Source organism: Tiliqua scincoides, chromosome 5, assembly GCF_035046505.1.
Source record: "Tiliqua scincoides isolate rTilSci1 chromosome 5, rTilSci1.hap2, whole genome shotgun sequence".
NCBI lineage: Eukaryota > Metazoa > Chordata > Lepidosauria > Squamata > Scincidae > Tiliqua > Tiliqua scincoides.
In genome coordinates, this window is record NC_089825.1 from 5885461 (window position 1) to 5900803 (window position 15343).

General features: G+C 45.9%; 1 protein-coding gene across 11 annotated transcripts in view; it reads left to right on the forward strand.

Moving 5' to 3' along the window:
• LOC136654387 (sodium channel protein type 5 subunit alpha-like) overlaps nt 1-15343 on the forward strand; it is a 319548-nt gene that overhangs the window by 169999 nt on the left and 134206 nt on the right. For all 11 annotated transcript variants that reach the window (XM_066631371.1, XM_066631373.1, XM_066631374.1 and 8 more), the window contains 4 exons: nt 397-780; nt 10135-10267; nt 12511-12749; nt 14306-14479. In XM_066631371.1, coding sequence (XP_066487468.1) covers nt 397-780; nt 10135-10267; nt 12511-12749; nt 14306-14479 — 930 coding nt within the window. The remainder of the gene's footprint in view (nt 1-396; nt 781-10134; nt 10268-12510; nt 12750-14305; nt 14480-15343) is intronic.

The window sequence follows — 15343 nt, forward strand, 5'->3', positions numbered from 1 at the left end:
GGTAAAGGAAGTGGGGGAGACAAGAAGAAGAAATTGGAGGGGAGGAGAGTGATGAATAAGACCATTGGAAAGTGGGAAGAACAGAGGCTGGCAAATCATGGGGCAAGAAGGGGTAGAATTTGGCAGGCAGCAGCAGGAGGTCTTGGGCCAAACCTGCATCTTAGTATCTGCAATAAAAAAAATGGCAAGAAAAGAAGACTTCCCCATGAACTAGAGAACCACTCACCTAGTGTAGAAGTGTTAGGAGCATTTGATCAGGATACTTGAGAAAGCATTCCCAGCCAGGAGAGTTAAAATTAAACATCTTCCGAGCTCCAGAGTAAATGCACTTTGAACATAATTTCTTTCCCTTCCTTCTCCTTCTTATCCTTTTCTCTCCTTTTTGGGTCCTTCAAGACTGTTCTGGGTTTTACTTCCGGCTCAGTGGAAAATTCAGTGAAGCGCAAGGCCAGCCACGGAAGTGTCTTCAGTTTCCGGTTGCGAAGCAGGGACATTGGCTCAGAGACGGATTTTGCCGACGATGACATTAGCACCGTTGGGGAGAGTGAAAGCCAACGGGGTTCCCTGCTGGTCCCGAGGAATGGGCGGAGGCTGAGTGTGCAAAGCCAGGCAAGCCACAGCTCTCCAAACTACACCCAAAACGGCAAGAGGAACAGTTCGGTGGATTGCAATGGGGTGGTTTCCCTGATTGGAGGAGGCGCGGGGAGCCCAGGCCCAGCTTCTCCCACAGATGTGCTGTTGCCACCAGTTATCACGGAGAAGCCTGGAACAGGAGACACGGTGAGTCCGCTTTTGTGTTGTTTGCTTAGCATTCAGATGAAGACAGTTCTGCAAAGAGAACTTCCAGCCAAATTGGGAGGGGGGTTCATGGGTCACAAAAGGAAGTGAAATTGCCCACATTTTTGTTGCCACCTCTGCTGTCTCTTTCGCATCATCATCATTATCAATAACAGCATCAGCAGTCAGTAGCTTGTATGGTGGTGGGTAAATATTGCGGGCGCCACAACGCACCATGTAAACCCCCCCCCTCCCATTCACTGTCGGAGCCATTCACTGTGGCAATGGCACCACCACCCCCGTAGCTACGTTACTGGTTCTGGCTGGGTACCCCCTCCATAAGAACAGTGCAAGTTGTCTGTCTAAGGGCACAAGCCTAAGCAGGCCTACTCAGAAGTAAGTCCTACTGTGTTCAATGGGACTTACTCCCAGGAAAGTGAGGTTAGGATTTGCAGCCTAAACCATCATCACACTTTCTGTGTTTTTTTGTGATTTCTCAGCCTTAAGGGGGTGATGGGAATCATTGTTATTATGGAAGACAAGCCATTGGGAGGTATGCAAGTGTTTGCAAGTTCTAATAGGATTGTGAACCTGCTCTACTTCTTGGGGGGGGGGGGTGGTATTCAAAAGCATGTCACATTTACCTAAACCTAACTGGAAGCGACACAAAATAGAGCCACTTATGCTCTGCTAATAGCCAGTGTTAGCCCTGACTTAAAATGCCATCTGTGGAGAGTGCCGCTTATGAATGGTCCTTTATATGTTTGTATATTCATTAATGAGATCTCTGAACCTTGTTGGAAGAATGTTCACAGCTCAGTGATGGTGATGACGGTGCTTCATTTTCTCATTTACTGTTGCTCTCTGTCAGAGCTAGAGTGATGCTCTCGACTCCCACTTCAGCCTGTAGATGATGAGAACTCTCAGTCTTTCACAAAAGCGCTTGGTTCTAAATCCCATGGAAGGGAGTAGGGATCTCCCCTGTCTTCTTGGCAGGAGCTCTACAAGTGCCTCATCAGTTTCAAGCACTGAGATGACACAGGAACCACGGCTAGGGTTTCTCCGATGCCACCCTGTGCCGATTTTGTTTTGACAAATGTCTGTTGAAAATTAACTGGAGCGGGCAGCCAGTGGAAAGCACTCTTGGCCCCTCTGTGGTCGTCTAGGAAATCTCACCAAGGCGCTATAGCAACAGATGCTCACTTTGGTGCTGCAGAGGGAAGGATGCTTTTGCTTCTGCGAAGCAGGTTTGGAATTTAATCTATTAAGACCCCATGAAATGAGCTAAGAGCTAATTGGCGATGAGCCTGTGGCCTTGTAGAGCTACCCTTGTCAGAAAGACGCAAGTAATCAGACTAAATGGTGGTGTCAGTTCACAGCTGAACAGTGTTCTGTGCAGTAGTTGGTTTTAAAACAACGCTATCATCCAAGGGTATGTCTATATACTACACATGCACTGGTTTTGCGCCAGTTGAACTTCCAAAGAATTCTGGGAATAGTCGTCTGGTGAGAATTGTCCATTAAGGACATCAGGGATCATTAATTCCTCCCAGCCACCCAAAACCATGCACTATAGTTTCTTAGTATCCTTGAGGCAATAATTTGACTCTTCCAGTTTGAGAACATACTATTTTTTGTTTTGTTTAACAATTGGAAGCAAATTCATTTGTCTGTGAAGAGCCTAGGCTAACTGCTGGGCAGTGGTGTAGCTAGAGGAGGTGTAAAGCACTAAGTTTTGCAGGGAGCCTCACCACAACATGCAAGGGGCCCCTCCCCTTTGGAGCCATTCCAGTTGGGGGGGAAACAAAATAGAGGTGTATGCCTGGTTCTGGGGGGGAGAGACTGCTTGCATGCTGCGCTGAGACTCCCTGCAAAACGTAGTGCTTTGCATCCCCTCTAGCTATGCCACTGCAGCTGGGGCTATGGGAGTTCCAGACAGTTGTTCAAACATCCTTTGAACATCCTTGAAACATCTAACAAACTTTAGACGAACATCTAACAAGCTTGAAAAGTCCTCTTGCAAATACAGTAGAAAGTACCGAAGAGTTACCTAATGGCCCGCTCTTTTTAGTGACTCACAGGGTGGTCTTCTACTGTAAATGCTGCAGCAGAGTCATAAAAGACACCTCACTGCAGTGCGCTTTGGGGGCCCTGGCTCAAACAGCCCCCAGTGGCCCCATGCATGCCACTGCAGCTCCCAGACACCACACTGGGGCAGATGAAGCAGAGTGTGCAGCAGATGCTTCAAGGGTGGATCCCCCACAGTGACAGCACACTCTAGGATTCTGTCCGCATTTTCTTGGCCTGACATGCCCCTGTGTCTCAGCAAAATAGCTGGTGTAGGGCTGAGGAGAAGCACTGTCTGCCAGGCAGCCTATAAAGGGTTATGTGAAAAATATTTTTACTTCCCTCTCCCAGACCAACTAGTCACTGTGCCCCTCACCGCTGCATGCAGCATGCACTCTGTCAGCATTTCTGCATGGTGGAACACGCAGGGGATACGTCTGGGCTGTTAAAGTGCAAAAGAAGGATCATTTCCAACTGGGGCTTAGCTGTGTCTCTTTAGCAACTGCAGCAAGTCGGTCTTCTTTTGGCAAGAGACCTGGAGATTGCCATTTTTCACCTAAGTGAGAGGCTTAGAAGTGGGCGAGAACAAAACAAGACAAGTCAAGACAAAAACGGGAAAGATAATTTCTGTGTCCCATCATTAAACAGCCAAGGACCCATCGGTGTTCACAATCCAATATGCGAGAGTGAGACTAGATGACAGACACAGGACTGCCACCCCCAAAATGGAAATCCTGTGTTGAGTTCCCTCATCTCTTCCCTCTTGTATGTAGTAAAGGAAGCCATCATTTCAAATTTCTGAGCTGCTGCCCAGTCGGTTTTGTGAAGTAGCGGTGAGAAACACTCAAGATGTGATGATATTCCATCACACACTGTGCAGAAAGGAAGAGCTACTCAACAAGGAGGTTTCAATTTTTTAAAAATTATTTATTTATTTGTTTCAGATACGGAGTAGGGATATGGGATAAACTAGGGTATAGGGTTACACAGGTTACATAACACAACAAGATATTGGCAATTGGGTCACAAAATGCATTTTAAAACAAAATTTATACATCAAGATAAAGCTAAACACAAACATCTATATAAATCATCAACACATATAACCACAAATCATCACCACATATCAGGAGGTTTCAATTTTTGTTAGCAGATCCCCTGTTCTTCATTATATGTTTAGTTCCCAGTTTTCACTGGTGAAACTACAGTTTCACCGGTAGTTTCACCAGTAAAAACTACAGTTTCACCAGTAAAAACTACAGTTGTATTTATCGACCTAACTGTGGCATATGACACCATGTGGAGGGAGAGTATGCTATATAAATTGTATCACATCATCCCCTGTAAAAAACTGTATCAATTACTTAACAATATGCTAAGTGACAGATCTTTCCAGATCATAATGGGGGCAATGCAAGTAAGGTAGGAAGGCTAAACAATGGCCTCCCACCTTGTTGGCATCCTTCAGTCTTGGAAGACTATGGTGTCACGCTCTGAATGGTGGTTCTGGAACAGAGTGTCCTCTCCAGTGCGCGAAGCCTGGGTAAAGTAGGTATGGAGGATAGGCTGTTACCCATGCAGCAAATCCCCCCTCTCCACGTCGCTGAAGTGGTCCAATGGAAAGGCAGAGGCCAATACGGTTGGTTCCAGCGGCGTTGCAGGAGTTGCCAGAACGTGACTGTGTTCAGCCATGAACTGCCTCAGGGACTCCGGCTCTGGATTTTGCCTCGAGGTTGACTCCTGAAGCCTTTTCCATAACTGGATGTAGCCACAAGGCAGTGGAGGTTTGGGATCAGAGTTTTCCTTCTCTCAGATGAGCTGCCTTCCCAGGCTGATGAGTCCCATCTACCCGGTGGCTGTTTAGTCGCCTCTTACGACAGGTACAGCCAAACCGAGGGCCTATTCTTATCCCACAAGGTTCTGTAATGGCAGCCACGCTATTTAACCTGTACATCTCAGACTTGCCAGTAACAAGGGGACATAAATTTGAATATGCCAACGACTTGGCTTTAGCAGTGCAGGGAAAAAAACATGGAGGTGCTGGATGGTCTCCTCTCAGAAGACCTTAAGATCCTGGGAAAATATTTTGCTGACTGGAGGTTAATACCCAGTATCAGCAAAATGGTGACTACATGCTTTCACCTTAACAATAAATCAGCTAATGCAGCCCTGAAGGTCTGTCTAAATAACAACCTACTCATCCAAAATATCTTGGAGTAACTTTGGACTGGTCTCTCTCTTATAAGTCACACCTCGAGAACATGGCCACAAAAATCAATACCAGAAACAACATACTCCAGACATTAATAGGAACAAGATGGGGAGCTTCAGCAGCTACTCTCAGAACATCAGCATTAGGATTGATTTACTCCACAGTAGAATACTACGCTCCAGTATGGCTTAACAGCTGTCATACTAGCAAGATTGATTCCAGTAAATGAAACCATGAGGATCTTAAGTGGCTGTATAAGACCCACTACTGTCTGTTGGTTCCCCGTCTTGAGCCACATAGCACCACCAGCCCTATAGAATATAGAAAAATCACCAACAACCCACTTTTACCAGTACATGCCGACCTTCCTCATCTATCAGTCGGTAGGCTTAAATCCAGGAAGCCTTCTCTGGCACTCCCATAACAATTTTAACATCAATGCCCAATGGAAAGCTGAATGGGCAGTCAAATGCCCAGAAACGGGTAGTTATATAGTCGATCCTACACTTAAGGTGCCAGGTTTCGACTTTCCTCACCAGCACTGGAAAATTTTGAACAGGATCTATACCCTACATGGTGATAGTCAGGACTCAGTGTTTAAATGGGGGGGGTAGTATCTACCCCACAGAGTGATTGCGGGTTCTCCCGCCAAACCATATACCACATTGTGTCTGGCTGCAAACTGAGGGTGTATACTGGCCCATGGTCTGACTTTTTCAGTGAAGGCAACTCTGTCCTTGAATGACTGGATGAACTGGACATTGACATTTGATCTAGTCTAATTGTTATATAAGTCCATGTATTATATGCCATACGCTAAATAAATAAATTCACTGGTGAACGGCAACAGGTCTAAATTATTTGCGTCTGAAAACTTGCTGAATTGCCCCTGAAAACTCAGGTACTAGATTCAGAACATTTATTGATTCTAATAAGATGTTATTTTCCTGACCCTGTAAATTCTGCTAAAATTGATGAACTTTACATGATTAAAATTCAAATGCAAAGTGCAAACCTGAAGAGTGTTGTTGGCACAATATTGAACAGTTCATGAGGGACCCTTTTTTTTCTATTTACTGATAAAATTAGCACAGTAGATCTTCACAGCTCCTCCTCCATCCTCTTCTATTTGGGTGGAACCCTTCCTGTGCCCAAGCTGGAATGCTTGTTTGTTGCACAAATTCATTCCATGCCACCATGGGGTTAAACAGTTGGGCATCCTCAGTTGTATTAGGTGTTTTGCCAGCTGTGCCAGGAATCTCTCCTCCTCTTGAAAAGCAAAACTTGTTTGCCACAGATCATTTCCTAGCATCCTTACACCTGTTGGTATCTCTGCGTCATTCAAAAACATTAGCAAAGATTGAGACTGGAAAACAAACATCTCAGGCTTGCCAGAACTGACAGGTGAAAATGTTGAGCATGCAGGACAGGAAGGTTCGTCAAAACCATGCATGGAACAAAAGCTGTGTCACTTAGCTAACTGCAGTCTTACTTAATGACTTGCCCAGGGGAAGCCATGGTGATCTTTTGTTGCAAAACACGAAAAAGACTGTAGCACCTTAAAGGCTGGTGGTTAAGAACATAAGAACGTAAGAACAGCCCCACTGGATCAGGCCATAGGCCCATCTAGTCCAGCTTCCTATATCTCACAGCAGCCCACCAAATGCCCCAGGGAGCACACCAGATAACAAGAGACCTGCATCCTGGTGCCCTCCCTTGCATCTGACATTCTGACATAGCCCATTTCTAAAACCAGGAGGCTGCACATACACATCATGGCTTGTACCCCGTAATGGAGTTTTCCTCCAGAAACTTGTCCAATCCCCTTTTAAAGGTGTCCAGGCCAGATGCCATCACCACATCTTGTGGCAAGGAGTTCCACAGACCAACCACATGCTGAGTAAAGAAATATTATCTTTTGTCTGTCCTAACTCTCCCAACACTCAATTTTAGTGGATGTCCCCTGGTTCTGGTGTTATGTGTGAGTGTAAAGAGCATCTCTCTATCCACTTTATCCTTCCCATGCATAATTTTGTATATCTCAATCATGTCCCCCCTCAGGCGTCTCTTTTCTAGGCTGAAGAGGCCCAAACACCGTAGCCTTTCCTCATAAGGAAGGTGCCCCAGCCCAGTAATCGTCTTTCTAGAGGAAAAATCCATTACGGGTTACAAGCATTGATGTGTATGTGCAACCTCCTGATTTTAGAGAATTGAGAATTGTGGGATGTACATAAGAACATAAGAACAGCCCCACTGGATCAGGCCATAGGCCCATCTAGTCCAGCTTCCTGTATCTCACAGCGGCCCACCAAATGCCTCAGGGAGTACACCAGATAACAAGAGACCTGCATCCTGGTGCCCTCCCTTGCATCGGCATTCTGACATAGCCCATTTCTAAAATCAGGAGGTTGCATATACACATCATGGCTTGTAACCCATAAGGGATTTTTCCTCCAGAAACTTGTCCAATCCCCTTTTAAAGGCGTCCAGGCCAGATGCCGTCACCACATCCTGCAGCAAGGAGTTCCACAGATTGACCACACGCTGAGTAAAGAAATATTTTCTGTCCTAACTCTCCCAACACTCAATTTTAGTGGATGTCCCCTGGTTCTGGTGTTATGTGAGAGTGTAAAGAGCATCTGTCTATCCACTTTATCCTTCCCATGCATAATTTTGTATGTTTCAATCATGTGCCCCTTTTCTAGGCTGAGAGGCCCAAACGCCGTAGCCTTTCCTCATAAGGAAGGTGCCCCAGCCCAGTAATCATCTTAGTCACTCTCTTTTGTACCTTTTCCATTTCCACTATGTCCTTTTGAGATGTGGCGACCAAAACTGGACACAATACTCCAGGTGTGGCCTTACCATCGATTTGTACAAGGGTATTATAATATTAACCGTTTTGTTCTCACTACCTTTTCTAATGATCCCAAGCATAGAATTGGCCTTCTTTACTGCCGCCACACATTGGTCGACACTTTCATTGACTTGTCCACCCCCCCCCCATGATCTTTCTCCTTATCTGTCACAGACAGCTCAGAACACATTAGCCTATATGTGAAGTTTTGATTTTTTGCCCCAATGTGCATGACTTACTTACACTGAAACACATCTGCCATTTTGCTGCCTGTTCTGCCAGTTTGGAGAGATTCTTCTGGAGCTCTTTACAATCACGTCTGGTCTTCACCACTAGGAAAAGTTTGGAGTTGCCTGCAAACTTAGCCACCGCACTGCTCACCCCTGTCTCCAGGTCATTTATGAAGAGGTTGAAAAGCACCGGTCCCAGGACAGATCCTTGGGGCACACTGCTTCACACCTCTCTCCATTGTGAAAATTGCCCTTTGACACCCACTCTCTGTTTCCTGGCCTTCAACCATGTCTCAATCCAGGAGAGGACCTGTCCTCTAATTCCCTGACTGTGGAGTTTTTTCAGTATCCTTTGATGAGGGACCGTGTCGAACAACTTCTGAAAGTCCAGATATATAATGTCCATGGGTTCTCCCACATCCACATGCCTGTTGACCCTTTCAAAGAATTCTAAAAGGTTCGTGAGGCAAGACTTACCCCTACAGAAGCCATAAGGTTTCTTTTCTTCTGTGGAAGGAAGGACACCCCAGCATACAACCCTGACAGATTTATTGTGGCACAAGTGTTCATAGCCCACAGTATTGGGCTTGCCTAATGGAAGCTCACCTGGACTGTCAATCATGAACAGAGGTTTGTGCAATGTGGTTGGGCTGCTTGCTAGAGGCATCTTCTCTGTGGCATCCCTGCTCTCTACTGACACAACAATGCATTCTGAATCGTGTAAAGTTTTTTGTGAATAGTTGGGCTTATCCTTGGAGTGGAGGTTGGTCTTTTGGCATTACCTGCCCCGCAACTAGCACTGGGGTGGGGAGGTCTCAAATCTGGTCCTGCAGCCAGGCTATGGCACTTTTTCTTAAAAATTTATGTGATACTTTACACAGCAAAATAAATGAAAAGATGTTTCCCTGTCCCAAATTGACTCACCATCTTAAAAAAGATACTAGCATACAGCCCAAGAAAAATTTTTTAAAGGGGCAACTGGCCTTCCTCTGCTCAATGTAAAAGAATCACCATTTAAAAGATGCCGCTTAGCCCAGGTTCCACACATTACTTGTACTACCCAGTGGCATAGTTACAGGGGGCGCAAAGCACTAGATTTTGTAGGGAGCCTCACCACAGCGTGCAAGCGGCCCCTCCCTCCCCCCTTTGGAGCCATTCCAGGTGGGGGAGAGCAAAATGGAGGCAGAATACCTTCGTTTTGCTCCCCCTGCCCAAAATGAATCTGAACATTAGTGGAGGTGCCGCTTGCGTGCTGTGGTGAGGCTCCCTGCAAAACTAAGTGCTTTGCACCCCCTCTAGCTACGCCACTGGTGCCACCAGCTCTCTTTGTCAATCAGATAAGAACATAAGAACAGCCCCACTGGATCAGGCCTTAGGCCCATCTAGTCCAGCTTCCTGTATCTCACAGCGGTCCACCAAATGCCCCAGGGAGCACACCAGATAACAAGAGTCCTGCAAGGCTTCCTGGGAATTGTAGTTAAGAACATAAGAACAGCCCCACTGGATCAGGCCATAGGCCCATCTAGTCCAGCTTCCTGTATCTCACAGCGGTCCACCAAATGCCCCAGGGAGCACACCAGATAACAAGAGTCCTGCAAGGCTTCCTGGGAATTGTAGTTAAGAACATAAGAACAGCCCCACTGGATCAGGCCATAGGCCCATCTAGTCCAGCTTCCTGTATCTCACAGCAGCCCACCAAATGCCCCAGAGAGAACAAGAGACCTGCATCCTGGTGCCCTCCCTTGCATCTGGCATTCTGACATAGCCCATTTCTAAAATCAGGAGGTTGCGCATACACATCATGGCTTGTACCCCACATGTAATCACATGTATAACAGACTGAGAGTTGTTCTTCAGGGGTGCTACTTGGACTCCACAACTTTGTAGATCTCACACAGCCCTTTCACCTTTTGGAAGTGCTAAAAGTGGAAGCCAATAAGAAAACACAAATTCCTGTCAATCTGTTATTAACTCAATGTGTGTGTTTGAAACAGACCACTCTGTCAGAAGAAGTGAACAGGAAGCAGCTTTTGTCACCCCATCGCCTTTCAGCAGATCATTCAGAGGAGCATTTCCAAAGACAGCGAGCCGTGAGTGCCGTCAGTATCATTACCAGTGCCATGGAAGGTATGATGTTCCTTTTAAGTCAACATGTATGTTACGTATAATCAGAGAATCTTAGTGAGAGACCCCCCCCCCATCAAGCATCTAGCTCAGCTGAGTCCTGAACGATAGGACATCCTTACGGAAGAATTTCTTTCTCCAAGGAAGGAGATGCCCCAGCCTCTCATCAGTAATGTTATTTGCCTTTTCATTTGTAAAACACAGTGGCACAGTTATGTTTTACTCTTTGCCCGCCTAGCCAGTTCAAGTTGCTGCATTTCCATTGGAGTCTTCCTTGAAATCTGGTGCCCAGCTCCAAACCTGAGGAGTTGCCTGTAGGATCAGAATAGACCAACTGTGTGTGTTGGTGTGGAATAATGCTTTTGAGTGCTACTCCACATAAAACACATGGAAACCTAGTATGCCAGGACAGAGTGTTCTTCCTCAGTCCTTTGTCTCCTCTGCTGGTTTTGTATAAAAGGGAGGTGTTTTTGTATGGTGAGGGATGCACTTCCTCCCCCTGCATTCCAAAGTGGTGCTGTCCACTCACACCATCTCACCATTCCACCACACTTGTACCTTATGCCTGGAAGGCAGATATTCCAGCTGCCTCCATTTGGGGATTGTATCTAAACCACCCCACGTTAACAATCTCGATCTTGCTGTCTTTAAGAGAAGACAACCCTTGTTTAGTTCTGCATCAACTAGGAAGACGCAGAAGATGGCAGTGGCCCAAACATTTCTGCATGGGTCACCTTTAACAAAGGCTGTCATGACTGCCATGGCTTTCAGAAACTAGAGCTTGTAAGGAACAGACATATAGCTGACACAGTTGTTTGCCATGTTAAGCTATGGTGCCAAATCTGGCCAAGCATCAAGAAGCAAGGTCATTTGGATACAGCTGAATTTCACTGCCCCAACTCCTTTTAGGAGTGTAAAGGCTCCGGAAAACAAAACATCTGTGAACCACTGCCTTAAAACATTGAAACTCGTTGAAACGTTCCTCAAACCATCCTGATCCAGGCCACCCAAAGTCAGTTTGTTTACGTTGATGACAAGGCCATCTGTTTACTTGACACTTGTCTTGGTGCTGTTGCTATACCACTTCCAGAAGCTTCTTACCTGGGGCTGCAGGGAAAAGTTATCTCCACCACTAGGTTGGAATAGAAAGATGCAAAGTATTTATTTCAATGACATGATAAAATTGTCCCAATTTATTGATAGATATTGAAATACACTAAAAAAATTGAGATTCATGCAAAGTCTACCCTAAGAATCATCACTGTGAGTAATGCTATATTTTTACTCTGGACTGCCTTGTATTATTTTACCTTTACTTTTCCTTGATGAATAGTAGCTGTACTTAAAATGCACTGGGATAACTATCTCAGTGTCGTTGGCATAAAATCAGTCCCTTTTGCGGGTTTCCTCTATGTTTTCCTTGCAGAGTCAGGGCAGTCCTCTTCTATTTACAGCTGAGATTAGATCCAGCCTTATCATAGATTGGACTGCAGGCAAGCCACTCTCTCTAAACCCCATCCCCTCCCTCACTTATAACATGGGGGCAATCCCACTGACCCAACAGGTTTATTGTAAGGGTCAGTGAGTTAACATGCATGTAGATCTGCAAACGCTCTGCACTTTATATCATAAGGAATTGCCTTCTCGTGAGTCAGCCCATGGAGCCATCCTGCTTAGGCTTTTCTTTTCAAACTGCGAGCAACTCTCAAAGGTCTCAGGCAGAATGAACTTTTACACCTGTCTACCTTTTAATTAGAGAGGACACCAATTGAGCTTGTGGCCTTGTGCGTGCAAGCCCTGTGCACACTCCTCCATTATCATCATAGTCACAGAAAGTCGAACCAGTGGCTAATGTTGCACCTCCTTCTCTTCCCCCATGCCCACTTTCAGGATATTTTAAGCTGTTGAAGGCTCATGTTGGCCAAGTCCTTCTCCCTGCTCCACCCTGAAGTTCTACTGATGTTTTTCAATTGCCCTCTTCAGGACTGTGGCTCTTAAAGGCCACTGAGCACATTCAGTTCTTGCAGTAGCGTAGCTATGGGGGGTCACATGGTTACTGCAAGTGCTGCCACATGTCATGCAAGCTGTCTCTCCCACTCACCCTCGAAGCCATTCTGGGCAGCGAAGGCAACGCACCTGCAATACATCCTGCTCCACCCCCTATGGCTATTCTACTGAGTCCTTGCCAGGCCTTTTTCTCTGTCATTAACTGACAGGCCAGTCATGTGCTGCTCCTTCTTTCTTAGAGCTTGAGGAATCCCAACAGAAGTGCCCCCCCTGCTGGAATCATTTTGCAGTTAGATTTCTCATTTGGGACTGTTGCCCTCTGTGGCTGTTGATCAAGCAGAAAGTCAAGTTCATCATCATGGATCCGTTCAGCGACCTCACAATCACCCTCTGCATCGTGATGAACACTCTCTTCATGGCCATGGATCATTACAAGATGACTAAGGAGTTCGAGGAGGTGCTCAACATTGGAAATCTGGTAAGCGGCTTCATTGTTAACAGTTGATCTGTTCAAGCTGAAGGGGGGAAATAATTGCCTTGATGGGTGATTCCAGGGTCTAAGCAACCCAGAGGTTTGTTTCCAGCAGTGGTCAGCCGGATGCCTCTGGAAGGCGTGAAGAGTTAGAACAGACAAAAGAAAAAATTCCTTTACCCAGAGCGTAATTAGTCTGTGGAACTCCTTGCCACGGGATGTGGTGATGGCACCTGGCCTAGATGCCTTTGAAAGGGGATTGGACAGATTTATGGAGAAAAAGTCCATCACAGGTTGCAAGCCATGGTGGGTACGTGCAACCTCCTGATCTTAGAAGTAGGCTACCTCAAATGCCAGTTGCAAGGGAGGGCACCAGTATGCAAGTCTCTTGTTGTCTTGTGTGCTCCCTGAGGCATCTGGTGGACCTGTGTGAGACACAGAAAGCTGGTCTGGATGGGCCTTTGGCTTTATGCAGCAGGGATCTTATGTTCTTATCTCCATGTCCTTTCCCTATTAGTTGTCCACAGTTGCTCACAGTTACTTTGGCTCCATTTGTGGAAGCATTATTTAGCACAAGGGTCATGCAAACCTCACCCACCGTAACTGCCCAGGAATCTTTACACATATTATGCCACCAACAAGGGCGACCTCAGCAGGAAACCCCTGCCAATTCTAGCTCTGATGAGTCTGGCCTTAACTGCATGTTGCCTTAAGCTCCTCAATACCAGACAGACTTAAAGCAGGAAGTGAATATAAATTCGTCCGTCGGTCCATCCTCCACATGGCTGTTTGGGGGCTTAAAAAGAACAGCTTTATTCTTTATTCCTATCCGGTACTGACAAGGAAGACTTATGATGCAAGTATTTACAGACTCATGCTTGTCACAGACATACAGTTCGCTGCACAACTCAAAAGCCCAAAATATGTGAATCTGAGGTCTCTGTATAAAGACTCCAAGGTACCATTTTAAATCCATCATCATCATCATCATCATCATCATCATCATCATCATCAGTTCTATTTGTCATTACATTCCTAAAATGGCACCTTTCCCACTATTGTGAATACTTGTTTGTTTAATAGAGGAGACTAAATTGAGTCTACTGGATCCTCAAGAGGTAGCTTGTTCCCAGACGTTAATGTTTGTTTACAAGTATGCTAAATATGTTATGCAGGTGATCCGACAGACACAGCATTCAGCTTGCTAGCACTGTGGGCCTTTTCACCCATTATGCAGTAACAGACCTGGGTTTACTACCATCTCTAGACTTAGCAGGGATCCACACCCAGTCCTGGATTCCTGGTGGGGGTATCTACACAGCATGTGGGTTTGTTGTCTTGTTCTTAGCAAAAGGCGGACGTAGTAGGTGACAATAATGACTGGGTCACATTCATGCTTAAAAAGAGCTCAAATGTGCAGCTATATCTGCAAGTGTGACAGCCCAGTAACTGGAGGGAAAGGAGATAGCTCTTTCTTTCTTCACTTGCGCTCTCACAGTTGTAAGAAGCCACCCATGACATGAAATCCTGCTTACCGTTTAATATTTTGTTCCCTTCCGCAGGTCTTCACTGGGATTTTTACAGCTGAAATGGTCTTCAAAATCATAGCCCTGGATCCCTACTACTATTTTCAGCAAGGCTGGAATATATTTGACAGTATAATTGTCACACTAAGCCTGATGGAACTAAGTCTGTCTAGCATGGGAAATGTCTCTGTGCTACGCTCCTTCAGACTGGTAAAGTTCTCTCTCTCTCTCTCTCTCTCTCTCTCTCTCTCTCTCCCCCCCCCCTTTATTCAAAATGCAACTGCTTTGCATCAGTATTTTTTTAAAGAGGAAAAAAATTAATCACATGATCTGGGAAGGGAATGAGAGCAGGTACATGCGGTGGATGGGGAGGCAGAACCTCCGCACCAGAGTCCTTTGAAAAGCGCCATCGCAGGGCTGCATTTCTTGCAGAATGCAATGAAACAGACTTTTCGAAGGACTCCGGTGGGGAGGCTCCGCCTTCCCTGCCTCTCCATCCGCTGCACATCCCTGAAGGAGAGTCAGCTCCTACATGCATGCGCTCTGCTTGAAGGCTGCAGCATCAGGCGATGATGCACATGTGTGAAAAGCTCCGCGACCGCAGTTGGAGCTTTCATATCAACAGTCATCACCTCAAACACTTTTATAAACAGCTCTAATTGTTGTTACTTCAGTTTCTCACATCTGCAAATTAAATGGCAAAGTTGGTTGAAAATATTCAGTTTAAAAACAGCCCGTTACAGTATTATGATTATTCAGAAACAGCGTCTTGGAGACCAAAAGGCCGTCGGCTGGGGCTACACTGAAACTACTTGATTTTGTGTTTCATTCTATGAGTGTTGTGCAGCCACTCCTGTTTGGGGCTATTTTTGGCACTTCTCACAAGCACATTCACACAGTTCCCTCTCAGGCCTTGACTTCATTTGTCCAAACCACTATTGTGTCCAGTTGACTAGGGTGACTCATGGGATTTGGTCAGTGTTGCACCATTGACATGACGATGTCCACCACACCATGTGAGTCACCACAGCCAGTTGGCAGTGTGTGTGAGCAAATGGGGCCAAGGATTCTGAG